Source organism: Cornus florida, unplaced genomic scaffold (genome assembly GCF_030987335.1).
Source record: "Cornus florida cultivar Cherokee Brave unplaced genomic scaffold, ASM3098733v1 CherokeeBrave_3.0.0_Hap2_Chr03, whole genome shotgun sequence".
Lineage (NCBI taxonomy): Eukaryota > Viridiplantae > Streptophyta > Magnoliopsida > Cornales > Cornaceae > Cornus > Cornus florida.
Genome location: NW_026775573.1, coordinates 26,652,891 through 26,673,410, shown reverse-complemented (window position 1 = coordinate 26,673,410; position 20,520 = coordinate 26,652,891). Strand labels below are relative to the sequence as shown.

Here is a 20,520-nt window from a genome sequence, read left to right as displayed (position 1 = left end):
AAATCCAAACCTTGACTCCAACATGTGGAGAAAAAAAGGATTTAGACTTCTAGTCATACTTTATTGATAATTAGAGTGGTGAAACCCTAAATTGGAGAGCTGAATGAAAATTATTTTTATTTGTTAAATGACATGACATGATAACACTTACCTACCAAACAATGCGACAAAATTACATACAAAAAAAAATTAGGGCTAAGAGGGACAATAATAATAAACAAAGTTTAATAAATAAATAAAAAATGCTCTCACCTACCCCAACAACACCCTTCCGTTGCTGAGGTGTCTCTTTTACCTCTTCCCAATATGTCATTGTCATTGCTTTACCTTTTCATATCCGTCTCTACTCTCTTTGTATATATATATATATATATATATATCCTCCTCGTCACATTCCACCCAATTCATCATCCTCTTATCTCAATCACTTCTCATTTCCCTCCCCTTCTCCCTCCGGTGAAATGGGTAGTTTGGAAACAGAGAGAACAACAACAGGATGGGCAGCAAGAGACCCCTCTGGGGTTCTCGCTCCCTATACCTACACCCTCAGGTAATCTCCTATTAACCCCCTCTATTTTTGAGTAATTATTTGATGTTGTTCAGGGACAAGATTATTTATCACGAAGGAGGAGATATCACTAAGCTACAATATTTAATTATTAATACGAGTAGAATTAGTAACACGGTTGTTTGGGTGAAGACGAATAAAGCAAAATGGGAACATGGGATTGGTGACCCAAATATTGTTGTAACTTATATGTCTCCATTCATTCTTTCTCTCTCTAAAAAAAATTGTACATGTATATTTGTCTGTCTATCTCAGGAACACAGGCCCAGAAGATGTTTTCATCAAGGTCATTTGCTGTGGAGTTTGCCACACTGATATTCATCAAATCAAAAATGATCTCGGCATGTCCACTTACCCCATGGTTCCTGGGTACCTTTCACTCTCTATATATATACATATATATGTATGTATGTATATAGATACACAATTAATCAGACGAATATTTGGGTGTTTGTACTATACGTACTATGTTACCTTAATTGTTGATACTAACATTTATTACTCTTTTTCCTATGTTTACAAAAGTCATGAAGTGGTGGGTGAGGTGGCGGAGGTAGGATCGGATGTGACCAAGTTCAGAGTAGGAGACTGCGTTGGAGTTGGCGCAATCGTTGGATGCTGCAAAAGCTGCCGCCCGTGCAAAGCAGACGTCGAGCAATACTGCAACAAGAAGATCTGGTCCTACAACGACGTCTACACCGATGGCAAGCCTACCCAAGGCGGTTTCGCCGGTGAAATGGTCGTTGATCAAAAGTAATCAAACGCTCTCCCACAATAATCCTCCATGATTCATCATACACTCGCATACACTGGATCACACCTTTTCTTTTTCTTTTTCTTTTTAATTATGGAATGGGAGAGAATATACATCATTATTGCCTCAAACGTGCGCATTTTTTATACTCATAAAATTTCATTTTGAATTCTCTTTTTGTTATTAATATAGTCCAAGAAAAAGGGGCCACTTTGTTCAATTTTTGAAGAATAATCTTTAACAATAAATTTTTCAATTAGTTTAGATTTATTTTACAATCTTGAGTTTGAAATGATTTTTCTATTTTTTAGTTGGTATTCACACGTACTTATGTTTTTTTTTTTTTTTTAAGAAGTTAGAGTCAGATACCACTAAGTTACTGATTTATTGATAGTAGTATACATTAATTATTTTCATTATTTTAAAATCAAAAGAGTAAATTAGAAATATTTTAAAATTAAAAAATTAATTAATTAATTTTTTTTTTTTTTTTTTTTTTTGTTGAGTGGACCAGCATGAACATATTTGTTATTTTCCTGGTCAAAATGGCTGAATTTGTTGTTAATATAAATTTGATTTTTGCGGCAGATTTGTGGTGAAAATACCAGAAGGGATGGCACCGGAGCAGGCGGCGCCGCTACTATGCGCCGGAGTGACAGTGTACAGCCCGTTGACCCATTTCGGGCTGAAAGATGTGGCTGGACTGAGAGGAGGGATATTGGGGCTTGGAGGGGTAGGGCACATGGGGGTGAAGATAGCGAAGGCCATGGGACATCACGTGACTGTCATAAGCTCTTCCGCCAAGAAGAAAGAGGAGGCCATGGACCACCTTGGAGCGGACGACTACCTGGTCAGCTCGGACGCGACTCAGATGCAAGAGGCTGCTGACTCACTGGATTACATCATTGACACAGTGCCTGTGAACCACCCTCTTGAGCCCTACCTTTCTTTGTTGAAACTTGATGGGAAGTTGATTTTAATGGGTGTTATCAATACCCCTCTTCAATTTGTATCCCCCATGGTCATGCTTGGTGAGTAAATTAATACTCTCTCTCTCTCTACTTATATATATATATATATATATCTATATATATATATAACAGTAGCTATTTAGAATTTGCATAATATAAATGAACTGCGTTCTCCAACCAATTATTCGCTGACACATAACTAACGTGTTCATTAGTTTTATGTCAAATTTAACCCACCTTTTATTTATTTGTCAACACCTAATTTTATTAATCGAGATCATATAATATTTTTTAGGGTGTCAGATGTACATGTGAGTCCCACTAAGTTGTATTTGAGGATTCTTAAAGATTTATATTTAGTTAAAAGGTTTCAGTCCAATCAGTTTCTTTAATTTAGAAAATAAATTCAAACCGAGTCTTATACTCTTTATCATCCGTGGTAAAGAAAATGAGCTTAGAAGTCTAAATATGAAGAAAGAGATTCATGTATAGAGGATCGTAACGTATCTATCGATTTCGCAATCTCTTCCCTTTCGTCCTCAATTAGTTTTGTCCACTCAAATTTTGTATTTATCAATTTCGCAATCTCTTCCTCGATTAGTTTTGTCCATTCAAAATTATGTCACGAATGTGTAATCAATCATTTATATCTTGTCACTTGAATAAAATTACAATGACTGTGCTTCAATAATTTCTATTACTTGTCAATTTTTGAATGATAGACCATGGTGAGACAAGGTGGACCCCACAATAGGATTGTGGCTGAGTGTAGACAACAAGAAATGAATAGAATTGTCATTTATTTTTAGTATAATCTTATCACAATGTTTTGTCACGCTTGGAGGACATTTCTTAAATATTACGGCTAATATATGGTGACCCTCTTCATGACACTGCAAGTGCACATATTAAATGATGATACACATGCATATACAAATGCATATATATACACATTTATACTTCTATAAAAATGAGAAACAACGATTATATGCGTACCATTTTGTTGTATCTAATGGTGGGTGCTCTGTTTTTATACGTAATGTAGGGAGGAAGGCCATCACAGGGAGCTTCATCGGCAGCATGAAGGAAACAGAGGAGATGCTGGAGTTCTGCAAAGAGAAGGGCCTCACTTCCACCATCGAAGTCGTGAAAATGGACTACGTAAACACTGCATTGGAGAGGTTGGAGAAGAATGATGTCCGGTACAGATTCGTCGTGGATGTCGCCGGCAGCAACCTCGATCAGTGAACCTGTTGATAGTCTAAAACAAGCCCCTTGTGCACACAAATATACTGAGAGATATATAAAATTTCAAACTCCAATGATATTATAAATCGGGAAATGACAAAGTAGAGTACATTTGTCACCTCGTTTATTAATCATGTAAAAGTCAGAGTGGGATTCATGTAGTTTTGAGGTGCTCTGTCATGGACTAAGAGTGACAACGTGTTGTTTTTGTTTTCGTGTGAAATGAAGTGGTGTTTATTGATGTAAACTTTATTAAGATAATATAAAATATAAGTAATGTTTTGTGGTGATGTTAATTTTTTCTCTATTTTTTTTTTTATTATTATTATTTTTTTTTTTGGTGAGTTTTGGATAAAGATTGAGAGTGAAAGATACCAAACCTATTTGATATGACGTATGAAAGCCTAGTCACAATTGATTATTTGAATGGAGGTGGTGAGTCGATTTTTTCAAAGGTTGGTGAGCATTGTCGCACGTTAATTCAATTGTCCACGTGTGTTGAAACCATTCAATCTATCGAATAATCTCACAGTAAGATGAAAACATTGCTCTCTATTTTGCCTACCCAAGCATAGCTACATATAATAGTTTTGTTATAAATACCGGTTTGGAATTTGGATTGAGATTGTCTACTGTCGGTTGAATTTGTAACTTAAACAAATCAACTTGTATGCTTTCAATGGTAAAGGGCATCTTTAGTGAGTTTGTGACCTCGTTATAGTTGAATTGCACTTTTTGTTTTTTCATTTTTTTTGTTTGACATAAACACCCTCCAATTTTATTTATTATTATTTTTTTAACAAGATAAAAGTTAGAAGTTATATTAGTAAAAACACTAATTCACTGAACTATCAACACATCTGTAAATCCTTTCATATTTATATCAAGAATAATAATATCTTTTCATATAAGGAGTACCAATGCATGAAATGCATTTGTCACTTTTCATCCATGGACCATATTTGCAAAAATCTCTACACCTTTATGTTTCTTTTTATATATTTGGTCTCATTTTCATTTTTCTCTCATTACATAAGGTCTATTTACATAACCATAATGCTATATTTGATGTATATAAATGGAATGGAATATGAGTAGAAATAGAATGAAATTGGGAATGGAAAGAAATTGTCATTCTCAATCATTTTTAATCTATTGTTTGGTTGCAAATATAAAATATGTATGAATGGAATGATAATAAACATTCTAGTGTTTGATGAAAGCAATTTAAAATTTAGAATGAAATAAATTTAAATTAAATTATCCAAAATACTACTGTCAGTGACGAATAAATTAAATTAAGAAAATAACATTATTCTATAATTTTTTTAAAAGAAATTATGGTAGTACTTTTGGATGGCGGTGAAGATGTAGTGAAGGTAGAAAGCGGTAGTGGTGTTGGAAGGCGGCAACGATGGTGGTGGCGAACGGCAGTGGTGTTGGTGGATGGCGGTAGCGATGGTGGAAACAATGATGGTAGTGGTGGAAAGCGTCAATAGGGTGGGCAATGATGGTGGAAAGCAGTGTCGGTGGCAATGGTAGTGGTGTGATGCAGTAGTGATGTAGTGTGGTGGAAGGTAGTGGTAGTGATGGAAGGTAGTGGAGGTGACGATAGCGGGGGTGATGGAAGGCAATGGATACAGTGGCGATGGTGGTGGAAGGTGACCGTGGTGCAATGCAGTGGTGGTGACGTCGGTGGCAGTGGTGCCGATAATGATGACGACGGTGGTGGTGGCGGCGGCAATGACAGTGGTGAAAGGCAATGGAGGTTGCGATGGTCGAAGATGGCAGTGGTGGTGGCAATGGTGGAAGGCAGTGGAGGCGGCTGCGGTGTGGTGGCTATAGGCAACAACAATGGTGGCGGTTGAAGTGACAGTGGTGAAAGGCAATAGAGTTGGCGGCGGTGGTTGTAGTGGAAGGTGGTGGCAGCGATGATGACGGTGGTTGTGGTGGAAGGCAGTGGCGGGGATCGTGGTTTTTAAACTTAGAATATGAGAATTTTTGGGGAACTTGATTTTAAAAAAATAATAATAAAAAATTATTTGGAAATGAAATGACCATTCTATAGGTTTAGTTGTTGAATGAATTTTCATTCTAATAAAATAGTCATTCCTATTTTAAATTGCATATCAAACAAATGAATAATTGAAATGAGCATTCCGTTTCTGCACACTGCAGCATAAAAGAATTAATTGACTTTCTAAGACATAGACCCTAATTTTTAAATAGCACCGTATTTGCTGTCTGAAAAAATATCCAACTCGAAACACAGGATATGCTAGAGTAGTGGAAAGAAAGGGCCTGTCAAAGGGGTTGGAATGCATATGCATGTGGCTCAGCCAAAGTCTTCGGAGCATTTCTTTTTTATTTAAAAGGAAAATATTAGAAGATACCAAACCTAAGTTGATATGTGAAAGCCTCTAACACAATTGACTCTTTTGGATGAAGTTTTAAAGAGTCGACTCTTTCAAAGGTTGGTGAGTTTTGTATCACACTTGGTCTATATATTTCAGCAACCACTATAATTCAATGAGAAGTACAAGTCATCATGTGTTAATTCATTCATAAGATAGGCAGTGACAACCCATTCAATGCATTTCTAGGATTACAAAATTAGGGAACAAAGGTTTGACTACTACTTAAGCACATGGCTTTACATTTCAATTTGAAATGTTGTTGTATTAGTACAATATATATATGAATACCATCTTGTTTTTATAATATTGCGTGTTAATTGTGAACCTTAAATTTAGATAACTTATTCGAAAGAGTGATTTGAATTTTTAGTTCGAAAAAGAATGTCAACTTGTGTTTTTGCAATGGCTTATAGATGAGGGTGCAAGTCTAATGAGAGAGCCACTCATTGTAGCACCTTTTCTTTTTATTTTTTTATTTTTTAATGGTCTTATATATTAATTAGTTGTTTGTTAGAGACAATTAAATCATCTTTCTTGCATTTAATTTTTCTCTTTTAAAAAAGAAAAATGATTTTTTTTTTTTCTAAAATTTAAAAAGTCAAATGAACCTACTGTTACAGAGTTAGATCATTCCAAACTCACATGATGCTTTAGACACGTTCAACACTTGTTTAGAAAAATTTAGAAAGTTTCCCGTTCATATAAGTTGCCATGTCATATCCTGAGTGCTGGACGGAAGCATAGTATAACCTCTACGGGATAACACCTCCTTCTCTAATTAGACTCTCTATTTCATTGTCATAACTCATATAATAGTGTGTATGAGCGATTTTTTTTATTTTTTATTCTCTCATTTAAAAGAAGATCAACATTGGAACAAATGTTACTTTAATCTCTTGCTTGTGAGTTACGGTATCTTTTTCAATTGCATGGACAAAGTCTTCTCTTCTTTCATTTCTATCTCCCTTTTCACCTTTCTTTTCTTCTCTCTTTTCCATGATGTCTCTCAACATATTATATATTGAAAAAAAAAAAAGAAAAGTCAATTGGTGAAAAGTTTGAATGATAAGGAACCCAAATCTTCATATTTGTTAGATAACTAAGACTGAATAAATTAAGTGATGGAAGATCGAGTTGAAGTATTTTTCATTAAATTTTTTTTTGGACAAATTGCATAAATTTTTTTTTTTTCTTTGAATTTTTGGCAAAACACTCCCTGAAGAAAAAATTTAACACAAATCCCCCCAATTATTTAATTTATTGTAGAGTGATATTATAATGACACAAATGCTCTTTAAAATAAATGATTTTTTTATTTTTTCTTTTTTCTTTTTAAATTTTAAAAAATTAAACTGTAAGAAATTTTTTTAAAATGCACACCATTAAAGTGAAATTATAGTACAAAAATAACCTTTAATATAAATTTAAGAAACTTTAGGCTACCTTAAAATGATTTTCATTTGAAGTTAAAAAAAAAAAAAGCAATGATAAGAAAATTATTCCAAGACATTTTCATTTTCTTATAGATGCCACCATTTTAAAAAGTTTGGAAATTTTTTTAAAACCACAATGCCAAATGAGTTACTTGTATTAATTTTAATTTTAATTTTATATTAAGAGAAATCATTTTTTTTTAATTTTATATTAAAAATCATTTGTGTTATAATAACGTCAAACTCCATATATAACTCTTGAACTTAATTGGCATTACTATTTTTATTTTCAATCTTACCTTCATTGTCTATCAGTAGATTTAGATAAGGTCATACCACGCGGGCTGCAATAAAATAAAAGAGTTAATTGGTTTTCTTTTCTTTTTATCTGTTTTTTTTTTTTTTTTTTCAGGGCAAAAAGGGGAAAGAAACAGAAACATCAATAATTGGTTTTCTGATTCACTCCTTATTTTCGTAATCTAAATGATGATAAAGATGATGATTGTTTTCATCACCATTGCGTGGCCTGACGTGGCTTGATGGGTCCCACTTGATCACCAACCCTCTTCAGTCTTCATCCTGTGAAATTCTTTAACCAACGCCAAAGTCCACAAACCCACCTTTTTATACAGTAATATATACCATACAACAAAAGGGAACCCTTTGTGGTTGGTAAAGGATAGTGATGGTTGGTGCTAAATTTTTCACACACCAATAGTGGACTATGATATCACTTTAAATCCGAGAAATTATTAAATAATTTTAATCCATTAATATTTGATGAATCGATTAAATATAGATTCTTAAATTGAAAAAATAATTTCAAGAGAGTATTAATAAATTATAAAGTTTTATAACCGGAGAGTTTTCATTAAATTTATTCACCAGTGTCAAATAGACCAAAATAATCTAATAATTTCTTCTTTCAACACACAATGGGGATCTCTAAACCATGATTAAAGGTCACACCTAATTTTACCAAATGATTGACCACTAAGATTATTTTTAAATATATACACACACAACCACCCTTTTTTTTTTCTGTTTTTTTCTTTTGTTAAGGATGGTTGTTAAAAGCTTTCATTGCAAATTTTATTGAGCTTACAAAGTGACTCATATATGACCATTCTATGACATTAGTGTCTTGCTAATTTTCATATTATTTTAAATAAAAAAATAAAAATAAAATAAAATAAACTAGGTTATGTTGACCAAACGTAAACCAAGCATATGAGTTTAACTGTATTGCAATCAGACGGTCATGAATTAATTAACCATTTCCCAAAGGAAAAGTTAGAAAGTCCAATACAGACTTTCCAACACTGATACTCCCTTTGGGGGGCACCCCACAGCCGTGGATCAATTCGAATTCCGACCATCTGATTCACATTTATGAACAATATTCTTGTAAGCTCCGAAATTTATTTTACTCATAATTTTCTACAGAAATTTTCTATTTTGTCAGACAGTTCCTGCCTAGGTATCCACTGCTTATAGCCTCATTTCTAACTATACCTTAAAAACAAAAACAAAAAACAAAAAACAAAAAATATAACAACCACCTACTCTTTTTTCAATTACTTAGAATCCACTACATAAGGCTTCATTACTAACTCTACCTAGCTTTAATCTTCCTCTTCAGGTTAAATTTATTTTTCCTCTTCTCCTTAAATTATTCTCAACGTGGACAATGTCATTTTTTAAACCAGCTCACTTAAAGGACTTCTTTGTACATATCCAACCTATCTTAACCAGTTCTGTGTCGTATTATCTCTGATTGATGCTCTCCAAAACGTGATTATTTATAATTAATTCTATCCTTTCTAGTATTATCATACATCCATCTCAACATTTGGTACCATAAAGTATAGTTCTTAAATAATAGTAATAAAAAATTAAACTAAAATAAAATAAAATGAATCCCCGTGCAACTCCTACAAGGATACAATCAGATTCTCGACACACAGCAGCATAACCAATCATCCTCAGTTATTGGATTTCAAGTATTCTCTAACCCAACTTTTAAGCAGGAGAGTCCCACACTACCAAAGCTTAATTTTGATAGTATTCTCTATATTGCCCATAACCAATCTAGCTATATACCTCCTGCACACATTTGGATAGTAGTAAGAGTTGTAGAATAACACAAATTAATTCTAGCCTACTTTAGAATATAATCAACAGTCTGAAATGAAAAATGAGATAAGACCTTATCCTCAATCCACACCCATTTTAACAATTCCTATACATCAAGGCAGATCTGAGTTAAGAACTTACAACAGGTACAGTCAATTTTTTAGTCTTCAATGAATGTGGGATTAGAACAACAAAAATTGCAACAAGAAAAGAAAAGAAAAGGGAAAATGTTATGGGGCAAAATCATTACATTCAACAGATTTATAATTAACAGATTTTCTTTTCACATGGAAAAAACACTTTATGGCTTGACTTCACTTGGTTACGTAAAAGGCCTGCAGAGAATACCTACGGTAGCTTTTCCATGCTGGTGAATCGATCTTTGTCTTCCCCTATGCATATAAGAGAACCAATCCTGTAGCCGAAAAGCCTTTCCTACATTCTCGCTTGTCTGAACTAGTTACATCCCCATATAATGTGCTATTTGACAGTGTGTTAGCCACCGTGAATCATAACCGTCGACTGAAGTGGATGTTCATGAAGTATCTTGACGGATTAAAGCCACTCAGAATCACTACAAAGAAAACAACAAATTAATTTTCAGTCGCACTAAACTCGCAAAGCTTCAGGATATACCATCAGTGATGATATGTAACACTTACATATAGGTGAAAGAACGATGACCACACCAATTGGATACAGAAAAAAGGTGGTCCTTTCTAGGAACGGCAATACTGCATCAGGAGACACACCATCAGAACACTCATCTATGAAAACAATCTATCTACTACAAGAAATGGAAGCTTTATCAGCCAATCTGAGCAAACAATTAAATAGAAATGTTTCCGCAACCATAGGCTTACCATTAGTTTTCTATATTTCATTACATAATAAAGGTAATCCATTCAGATTTACAAGATATGAGATTCTTTTTCTTTTTACTTATTGATATATAATGGCAGTGACTTTATTTTTCACTTGAACAGTTAAATGGGAAGCACATAGGTATGCCCCTGGACCAATATTTCAGCTCCCAGAGGAGCTCCTGAATAAAAACAAAATCAATCTCAACTATAAAAAAAAACTGCCATGAACAATAGTGAGTATACAAAGAAAGAAGTTATTCGCCCGAAATCTAGAACAGAAATGGCATGCATTAACCAGGCCCACCCGCAGTTTGATAAAAGCAATAGCCGCAGTTTGATAAAAGTAATAGGAAAATTTCACTTGTTACATAACTGAATCAATCTGAGGATCCCTGCCACGAAATCACAAGTATCCATAAACTTAGTCCAGAAAAACTCTGTATGTCAAACAAGGATGATATGATTGGGTGATTGAGAGAATATGTTGTTCTAGATTGATCCGACTGAATTCAACAGTTAAAAGTTCCCGAAGCAAGATGCTTGCCATGCATTGTATAAGAATTAAGGAGTTCTCTCATCCAACCAATTGGACCTGAGTATTGCGCATTTCCTCCAAAAATAAAAGGACATTACTATCGAGAAACAAGATTTACATACCATCATAACCTAAAAAGTTGAGATAATGATAGTATGACGATGCCACCATAAATAGCAAATTTGACACCAAAACAGGAATGAAACCATGAGCTACCAACAGGGGTGATAGGAAATAATGTATCACTGCCAAAAAAAAAGCCAACATCAGTAACATTCCGGTGCATAAATTGAAATGAAAAATATCCATAAGCAAAATACAATAACAACTTCACAATTACCATAAAGCATCACAAACATTGGGAAGAGAGAGTTGCAGTGCACATCAAACGCATACAACCTTCACGAGAGAGAGGAAAAGGGCAAAAAAAATTTAGTTCATGTTACTCAATTAGAATGGAATATCCAAGAAATGCAAGGATGAGCTTGTCTTGGATGCTAAAGTAAGAAAAGCATAGACAAGTGCAGGCAGCATTAATCATTTTTACACTTCAAAACACCCGCACAAAGACTGTAAAATTTACTGCCAAGCAGTAATACACTAGTACAACTTGGTTAAAACTGAAAAAGTGGGGAAGTGGAAAGGTTCCGAACTTGCCATTCAACCCTTTGCTCCACTACATGACTGTTCAGAGCTTCCTCTCGAAGATAAGTATTTGTCAGGAACCTGCATTAATATTACAAACAAAATTTGGCATCATACAAGCGTTTCTGTATCTATAATGTCTAACATCTATTAATACACATGTTGACAGGTTTATACAAAGGGAAAATAAAATTTAGGATAAACTTTTAAGCCCCAACCATGCCCTTTGAAAATTGAGATTATCCAGAACATATCATAGAACTAGCCTTAAATTTCACCCCAAAAAAATTTGTCCTGGGCAGGTGCCAGAAATTAGTAGTATGAATGCATAAATATAAGAACAATGGTATGGTATGTACATTAGTACAGCTAACATCAAGAAAACAGAAGTAACAGGAGTATCTTCAATAATAAGACAATTATGGTGTATTCTTAATGAGCAGTGGCTCTTACCAACAACATGTGGCTAGAATGAATCCAGTTGTTAAAAAATGAAAGAGCAATACTGAAATAACTACAAAAACAGCATGTGCCAAACTGTGATCATACCTGGAATAAAAAAAAGAGAGCAAACTACGATCAGAATCAGAATGAAGAGACATTAGTACTACTTGAATAAGGTTTGAACATTTGAACAGTCAAGAAGTACAAAAAAATAATAAAATAATACAACTCCAAAATTTGAGCCATGAATTTACTAGACTCAAAGAAGGTAAACTACATTCAAGATGAAGTATTTACCTTTGTGCAAATACATATTTGTCAAATATCCAACTTTTAGTAACTCTCTGATGGCAAATCTGACAAGATTTTCTTGCCAAAGAAGCTCAAGAAATGGGGTTTCATACATGAGATTCTTAAACATCAAAATTTTGATCAGCAAGTACATGAGAAACTTACGCAACGCAATAAGCCATAGTAGAAACTGATAATAGAAGACTGAAGATTACAACAAAGGCTGGATCATCACGCGCCCATTGATTCTTGGTTTCTGAGACCCCCAAAAAAAAAAAAAAATAAGGTGAACAACTATCCAATTCAAACTGTTGAAAGTAGCAAAATTTTAAATTCCCCACATTTTAAGTAGTGCACATACAACAAAGTTAATCCAGATATAACTTCAAGCAGAAAAATCAACAAGGTTAAATGAACAACTTCTGCCTCCCGCCGTCGGAAATAACCAGGGAGACGACAAGCACAGAACAGATCATAACAAAGCTAAAAGATATGCCATCTAATTTTAAGAAAAACTGTAATAAAGAAAAAAATAAAAAATAAAAAAAATCGTAAACTAACAGTATTCTCATTTCAGCTGATAATTCATATTTAAAAGGACTATTATTAAATTTTATCATATTTTCTACAGGTTATATCAATCAAAGTTTCATCTCTAACAGATGAATTGAGAAACCATTAGCTCTTAACGTTACTCAAATAAATTTATTGATATTTTGGACATTTCCTATTTCCGGAAAAGGTAAAGATTTTTGTTACATCTTTTAATAAATTCACACTCTTTGTCTGCTTAACATTACTGGCTGACACACGTTCAAAGCGGAACCTAAAGAGCTTGATATTCTTTCCAACTGGGATCTTGCATGACTTGTGGAATTTTAGGCTTCCCAAACGGGATAATCATTTCTTTCTTTTATTAGGAAATTATATTTTTATTAAGTCATTCAAAAAAAATTTGTATGCGAATGAATCAATTAAGTCCAAATTGAGCTCCCAAAACTTGCTAATTTTCTTATATATCAACGCGCCTCTCATTATTGGGATTTTGGTACTATTGATGTCCTTTTTCCACCAAAAGTCTCATTCAAATCCTCCAAAAATTTCCAACATTTCAATTCCAGAAAAAATTACATATTTATAGTCAAAATCAAAATTTTCATTGGAATTTCCATCTAAATATCTTTCTTTAATTCAGATAGTCAGATACCAATTAAATAATAATCCAAGATTTTTGAACAAAAATCTATAGTACATGCAGAATAAAGAGATACGCAGTATACTTAATGTGAAATCAAGAAAATTGTGTTACATCCATATAGGACATTTCAAGAGTAAATTTTTTAAACCATATATAGGTCATCATCACCAATACATTGAAACTGCAAGTTAAAGACGTGCACACAACAATTGCATCCTAGGAACTATTTATTTTTGGTATGGCACACCAAAATAGTCACTGTACTTTAGAGAGATTATGTACTTTAGAGTTTTTACTTTTTTAAGAAACATCTTCAATTCTTCATGAACTAATTTATGTTTGCTCACTCAAGTGCTTATCATGCAAAAGATATTTGTGTGTGTGTGTATGTATGCATGCATGCCTATACTAGAAATCCTACTATGTCAAGGAAGAAAAAACAACTGCTGCATTTGCCTTTGAAACCAAGCCAACTGTGGACTCTGTTTCAAGCCGAAATTTCAAGATTTCAAAGATAAAAATTATTCCTACAGACAAATGTAGCTATTTTAGATAGAAAGAGCCACAAAATTCGCATATGACAGCCAAATAAAAAGGTCAAATACTTGAACAGTAATAACTGCACAACACCAAAATTTGGCTTTACAGAAAAAGACATCAACACTAACCAGATGATAGCTAGAAAAAGGATAGTAGAAGGCACACTTACGCTTGTGGTATTTTGTGTGCTGGTAGCTGAATCCATCATACAGTTCCACATGCAAAATGTAAAATCAATATAATTAGGAAGTTCCAGAAAACAAAATTTTTTTGGTAATGAAAAAACAAAAATAGAAGTGTATTCATAAACACCCAATTTTTTAGTTAGATTCCAGGACTGATTTACCCATGGGCAAGATAACCTAACAAGGATTTCCCAATACAACTCTAACCAAGATCAGGGGCTGAACTATTAAGGGCAAGATTACCTATAATTTTTATTAAAATCCTAAAAATGTCCCAACTCAATTTTGATAGTACTCCATTATATATTCTTGTTGTTCAAGTGAGACTCCTTTCGTAAAATTTTCTAGGTCCATCACTGACCAAGATAATGATAAGGTCACACAGAATGAGGTATAGATCCCTCTCTTACTCATCCAAGCCGCTACACATTTTATCAATTGGCAATGTGAAATTTGATAGAAAAATAAAAGTTAACGGGATAACTAAACCGACTAAATACTTAGTTCTTCATCAACCATTTTGAAAATTATTAGGAACAATGTGACTCCAAATATTAGCTAGAAGAACTTGAAAAGACAGATAAATAGATGGACAACAAAACTTTTAACAATTACTTCTAAGGCTGACTGATACAATGATGGAGATTTTTTTTTTCCCTGGCAAAGAACTCCTACAGCGCTCTTGGGGAGACTTGAACCCACCAGGCCATAGGCCTCGGTGATAATGGAGATTTATTAAGCTAATTTTTAGCAGGGGAAAAAAAAATCAAAGCATACACCGAATTAAGAAATGTTTTTCACTCTCTCCTTTGCACTAACGGAAGTCAATAAAGAGTGAAATGGTCATATCAGTTAAATCAAAATCTGAGCAAGCATGAGTAGAAGAAGTGTAAGCAGGAAATGCAAAGAGGCGTCAATATATTATATTATTTAAAATAGAGCACGCAAAAAATGAGAAGATTCTAATGCTTGATCTAGTAGGAACCACAGACCTTGAAAGATAAATACATTTAGGAAGAAAAGGAAAGAAGAGAGAGAGAGAGAGAGAGAGAGAGAGAGAAAGAGAGAAGGATAGCTCCAATGATAGTTTCAGTACACTCGATCTCTTGCTTTGGCATGAAATGACCACCTAGGAAGAACGGATACGGATGACTGACACGGATACAAGAAGATACAGACAAATCATGGAAATTCTTTAAAAAGTTAGGATGGATGGGGTGAGACAACAAATGATAAACCTATATTTTAATATATATGATTATAAAATAAAATTGCACTTGTATAAGTAAAGTTTACATAATTTGAAAAGAAAATGAAGTATGAGTATGTATCACTTCACTTGTCTTACAAAAAGTACGCAAACCAGAAGAACCCCACTAGAAAATATTCTTCTAAGAATGAACAAATTGGCTGCCTTTCAAAAATGCATCTCTTAACACCTAACAAGCTCACTGATACGAGATGACACACAACAACTAATAAATACATCTTTTTATATATCTGATCCTATGTTTTAAGAGTAATATTATTTTTCATCAACATAATAATGAAAACTTCACAAATCATAATAATTAATGAGTTATAAAAATAATTAGTTTCTTGTTTAAAGAACTACACGGTTGAATCTACTCCACAGAAACAATATCAATTGTTTTTAAAACCAAAAATTTGAAATATTTTATGTTATGATTGTTATATTATTAAAATTGTTCAAAGAAGTCATCATATTTACACTTTAACCCTTCTTTCTTTTTAAAACTTTCTTAAAAGTCTCTAACAGTGTGACACGACCGTAGGACACTTGTCTATGGCGTGCCTGTACCATGTCCGCAGCATGTCTGAAAATGTAAAAAACAAATAATTCCAAACACGTCTTTGGCGAGTCTGATGTGTGTCTGATTCTCTGACCTTCTAAGCGTGTCTGTTCTTCCTAGCTCAACACAATTTCTCCCGCATCATTCCATTCACCATATACTCTTATCTTTCATATGACTACAACGAGGATCATAATCATGTGCAGCTCATGCATGCGAACCATAACTCATTCTCCATCATGGACACTAAAAAGGACCCTAGTGGACATGTCGGTGCTTCCTAGTTGGCTTTATAATTATCTAGTAATAGTACAATAATTGCATTCTTCTACGAAAACAACAAAATCTCCCTGAGATTTGATCAAACTGACATCCAATCTCAACTATTATTGAGTAATTAAATATGAATTACCCTTTAGCATGTGTGACTAGCAAGTTCATATTCAAAAGCTAGGTCAATAAGTACAAAGTGCATTACAAAAACAATATCAAGAATAATAGCTACTATTTTTACTACAATTAGAATATTAGTACTACTACCATTACAACAACAATATCAAGAATAACGTAAATGAAAGAAAAGCTAAAATACGTACACAACTTTAGGCGAAGTGCATAGATGAAGCATTTGCCAGAAAGTATATTCAATATCCATTTGTTGCCACTACAGTGAACCAGCCAAGAGAAAATTTGTTAAAATATGTATATATATATATATATAAATAAGTAGAACAAATCCAATGAAAATACAACAAAAGAATAACAAGTAGCACCGACTTTTATTAAGCTTCCAATTCCCTGATATATTCTTGATATTTTGCACAAAATATTCCAATGCAACAATGTACTCTTGCTAAGCCATGTGACCAGCAAGGTCAAAGTGTATCCACCATGGAGCTCCACAAATGCACAACATAAGGATTCTATGAAGCTCAACCACACCCACTTCTTTTTCAACATACTTACTATTGCTTACGAGCTTATTATCATAAGCATACTTATCAAAACCAAACTTACTTATGCCCTCAACAGTCGATATCATCACCTCGCATCTTACCTTCGACAGACATTATTATCTCCAGCAAACATACTGTTTCTGCCTTCTCTGCAAACAACTGCATATATGATGATGTCTTTAACAGAGCTCAATTGCGAACTTCTCCAGCCACATAATCCCTATGTTAGTCGTCTAATTATTATTATTATCTTCATACGTCTCTAATTAATATTATTATCATAGAGGTCGTGGAGAGGAGATTTATGTCGGCAGATCCTGAATTGGTGTTAATTGGAACACTGTTGAAGTTCTGCCTTTCTTTAGCTTATGTGTTCTTCGTCTCTGCATGCAACAGCTCTGCTGTCTCCACCAGCAGAGCACCAACCACCAATTCCATCTAGGGAATTGAGAGAACTTCACTGGATATTCCACTAAATATCAACCACCAATTCCAGCTAGAGAAAGTTAAGAGGACTAAAGAACATGTTATTACAAAACCCAAAACAGCATGGTATTCAACTGCACCAGAAACAATCTATCTGCTAAATCATAGGTCACGAGACCTCATTTTCGGAATTTATGTTCTGAGTACAGCACTCTTACCAAAAGCCAAGTGTTCACCCACTGTCCCCATACTATTTTTTCCATTTTTGGTAAGTAAGTCGCACACGCCCACAATTTCCCCCTTGTGGGGATTTGAACCCTCTACTTTCCACTTGAAAAATAGAGGAGATACCACTAGAGCTAAGCTCGTGGAAATGCCGGAATTCACCTAATCTACTGGAAATAAGCTAATCATTCACATCTACAGCAAACCCACATCAGAATAATTTCTTAGAAAATATCTATTCAGTTTGCATTCATCACAAACCCCAAAAACTAGAAAACAAACCCCAGAAAATAGAAGAGTAGAAATTCACCAGTAGTGTGCCATCATGATTGCATCTATATGCAAAATTCGACTTTAATTTTCTAAAACAGTACATAAATCGGATACTCCTTTATTCCCTATGGAATGTGATGTGCATAAAACAACAGTAGCTGGCAAAAGGACACAAACACATTTTCGAAATTCAATACAGAAACAATTTGATTAGGGTGAAGATCAGATCTAAGGTCCGCAGAATTTGAGAATAGACAAACCCAAGACAAAGACATATAGAGAGAGAGAGAGAAATGGAGGATCCGAACCTTGATTATTCTTCGAAGGTATTGAGGAAAGACGGGATTGGGTCGAACGTGAGAGGGCGTACGCCCTTTTGATGTTGTGGGAAGCATTTTCCTGTTCTTATTCGTCACTCTTTCGATCAAAGATCTGTTGAATTTCTCTACCCTCTCTCTCTCTTTCTCCCTCTGCTAACTGTTTAAGCTCAAATCGGAGGACTCTCTCTCTCTACGTCTCTGATTATAGATCGGAGATTGAGCGGGTTGGCTCTCGACCCAGCCCAAGTGTTTCGTTACAAAAGCTTGGGCTAAATAAATGAGGCCCATAAAAATCAAATCTTAAGAAAAACATTTGGAGAATAATGGACTATCAATCACCATGTCCAATGTGAATTGTCTTTGGTCCACGTGGATGTGGATTTGGATTCTCTTGAAGAGAATCCAATTATAAAAACATGTCACATCATTATTTGCGAAACGATCCACTATGTTGGCTTTATACACGATTTTATTTAAGCAAAAATGATGATGGAGTGTTCTTGTAACCGTCCTTGAAAATATTTGGAGATATAAAATATTGGAGAAGATCCATGTCCTATGTGAATTATGTGAATTGTCTTTGGGCCATCATCATCTCCTACTGTTCTCCTCTCTTTCCTAAGCTTTAGAGGAATTTGAAGGTAAAAGAAAGGAAATGATAGTAACGAGTGTGTTTGAATGGGAGGAATGGGAGAGAAAAGAAAGGATTTGGAGAGATTTGGAGGAATAGCAATCCCTCCAAATCCCTTATTTGGAATCCCTCCAAAATTAACAAGATTTGGAGGAATTTGGAGAGAAATGGAGCAAATTAAAAAATCAACCTCGAGAGAAGGGGCAAGCTTGGTTGAGAGACAAGATAAAATGATAAATTATTCATTCCTTTCTTTTATTTTTTATCCATCCAAACAAGAATATTATATATTCATTTATTTTCTCCCATATCCATCCAAACATGAATATTATTATATCTATCATTTTCTTTCTTTTCTTTTCTTTTATTTTCTCTCATAATCCTTTCCTTTTTTTTTTTCTCTCTTATGTATCCAAACGAAGCCTAAGTAGATTAGAAATATGCTTATAAAAATTTTAGTATTACATAATTTGCATCTCCAACAGTATGTTAAAATACTTTTTTTTGTATAAAATATACACTGCCACCTATGATCGTGTAAATTTTTTCCATCTCCAACAGCCTATTAAAATACATTGCCACATCACTAATGTATAAAAAAGTTGTGTATTTTACACAATCTTTTTACACTGATCAACATATTTCCTTTTTCATCCCTCTTTCTCATTCCATTAAAAAATCAACCATATATATAAGTAGGTTTGTAAAAGTTATGTGAGGTCCTGGCATGACATATGGTTGGTTGTTATAAAAGTTTTGTGGGGTCCTGGTATGATACATAGTTGGTTGTTATTAGGAGATATATTTTTACGCAAAACATATAAAACAACTGTTGGAGTTAAAATTAAATAATCTTATTTTTACACAAAACGTATAAACACAACCGTTCGAACTAAAATTAAATAATCCAAATTTTTTGTGTAAATCCATCATGACACGTCAGATTTACCCAAAAATATATATATATATATACATAACGGTTGGGGATGTTCTTAGTGGTTTTTTTTCTTTTTTGAATTATATACTTATGAAATTTTAATAATAATAAAAATAAAAAATAAAAAGAACCATTATTACTCCACCTCACATAATTTTCCGCTTGTACTGTATATGAGGTGTGGTAAAGCTGCACAATCTATTGTTCATATATGCTTTTGTTTCTGTCCTATTGCGAGGATGGTAGGAAGAGCTAATCATTTTCTCCAAGTAATGAAGCTAAAATCATTTGATCCAATAGTTAAAGTTTTCTGTGATGATATGGAGTTTGCTTAATTCCAATAGACAATGGAGTTTGTTGTGGTGTCATAGAGTGTGCAATAATATGGCTGCTGATTTGCTTTGGGTTAAAAAAAGAAATTTAAAATGTGGGATCTTCTCAGTAAAAAAATATACTCAAGAATAAATAATAATAATAATAATAATAATAATAAATTGAATGGAAATAGTAGAGCATTTCTTAAAATAATAGAGATCATGTTTTATATATTAAAATTCATTTACAAGTAAAAGATAATTCTAATTGTATAAAAACCAAACTATTCAAACTATAAAATTTTATTCTCATCTTACTCATTAGAAAACATGTTGTCCAAATTTTGTAATAATAAAAAAATAATAATAATAAAAATGAAGCAGCAGATTTAA

The 20,520-nt window shown here is 33.5% G+C and overlaps 2 protein-coding genes across 2 annotated transcripts; one reads left to right on the top strand and one right to left on the bottom strand.

Annotated features, from left to right (window-relative positions):
• Positions 1-381: 381 nt before the first annotated feature.
• Positions 382-3,831, top strand: LOC132300037 (probable cinnamyl alcohol dehydrogenase 1). The gene is made up of 5 exons (XM_059796963.1): positions 382-550; positions 824-937; positions 1,094-1,321; positions 1,911-2,353; positions 3,339-3,831. The coding sequence occupies exons 1-5, from the start codon at positions 462-464 to the stop codon at positions 3,539-3,541; spliced, it is 1,077 nt and encodes a 358-aa protein (XP_059652946.1). The 5' UTR covers positions 382-461; the 3' UTR covers positions 3,542-3,831.
• A 5,746-nt stretch (positions 3,832-9,577) lies between these two features.
• Positions 9,578-18,481, bottom strand: LOC132300036 (uncharacterized). Its single transcript, XM_059796962.1, has 10 exons — positions 18,234-18,481; positions 16,642-16,709; positions 14,216-14,241; positions 12,474-12,564; positions 12,027-12,122; positions 11,586-11,654; positions 11,269-11,327; positions 11,051-11,173; positions 10,190-10,261; positions 9,578-10,101 (listed from the first exon to the last, which is right to left on the bottom strand). The coding sequence occupies exons 1-10, from the start codon at positions 18,318-18,320 to the stop codon at positions 10,037-10,039; spliced, it is 756 nt and encodes a 251-aa protein (XP_059652945.1). The 5' UTR covers positions 18,321-18,481; the 3' UTR covers positions 9,578-10,036.
• Positions 18,482-20,520: the final 2,039 nt, after the last annotated feature.

What these genes read in the sequence shown, in the direction of transcription:
- LOC132300036 (XM_059796962.1), bottom strand. Translation starts at nt 18,320, where the DNA reads ATGCTTCCCACAACATCAAAAGGGCGTACGCCCTCTCACGTTCGACCC. An exon ending in GTGGAGCAAAGGGTTGAATG is followed by an intron (nt 11,328 to 11,585) that starts GCAAGTTCGGAA and finishes TCTCTCGTGAAG; the next exon opens with GTTGTATGCGTTTGATGTGC. An exon ending in AATGTTTGTGATGCTTTATG is followed by an intron (nt 11,174 to 11,268) that starts GTAATTGTGAAG and finishes TTTTTTTGGCAG; the next exon opens with TGATACATTATTTCCTATCA.
- LOC132300037 (XM_059796963.1), top strand. Translation starts at nt 462, where the DNA reads ATGGGTAGTTTGGAAACAGAGAGAACAACAACAGGATGGGCAGCAAGA. An exon ending in CCCTATACCTACACCCTCAG is followed by an intron (nt 551 to 823) that starts GTAATCTCCTAT and finishes TGTCTATCTCAG; the next exon opens with GAACACAGGCCCAGAAGATG. An exon ending in GAAATGGTCGTTGATCAAAA is followed by an intron (nt 1,322 to 1,910) that starts GTAATCAAACGC and finishes TTTTTGCGGCAG; the next exon opens with ATTTGTGGTGAAAATACCAG.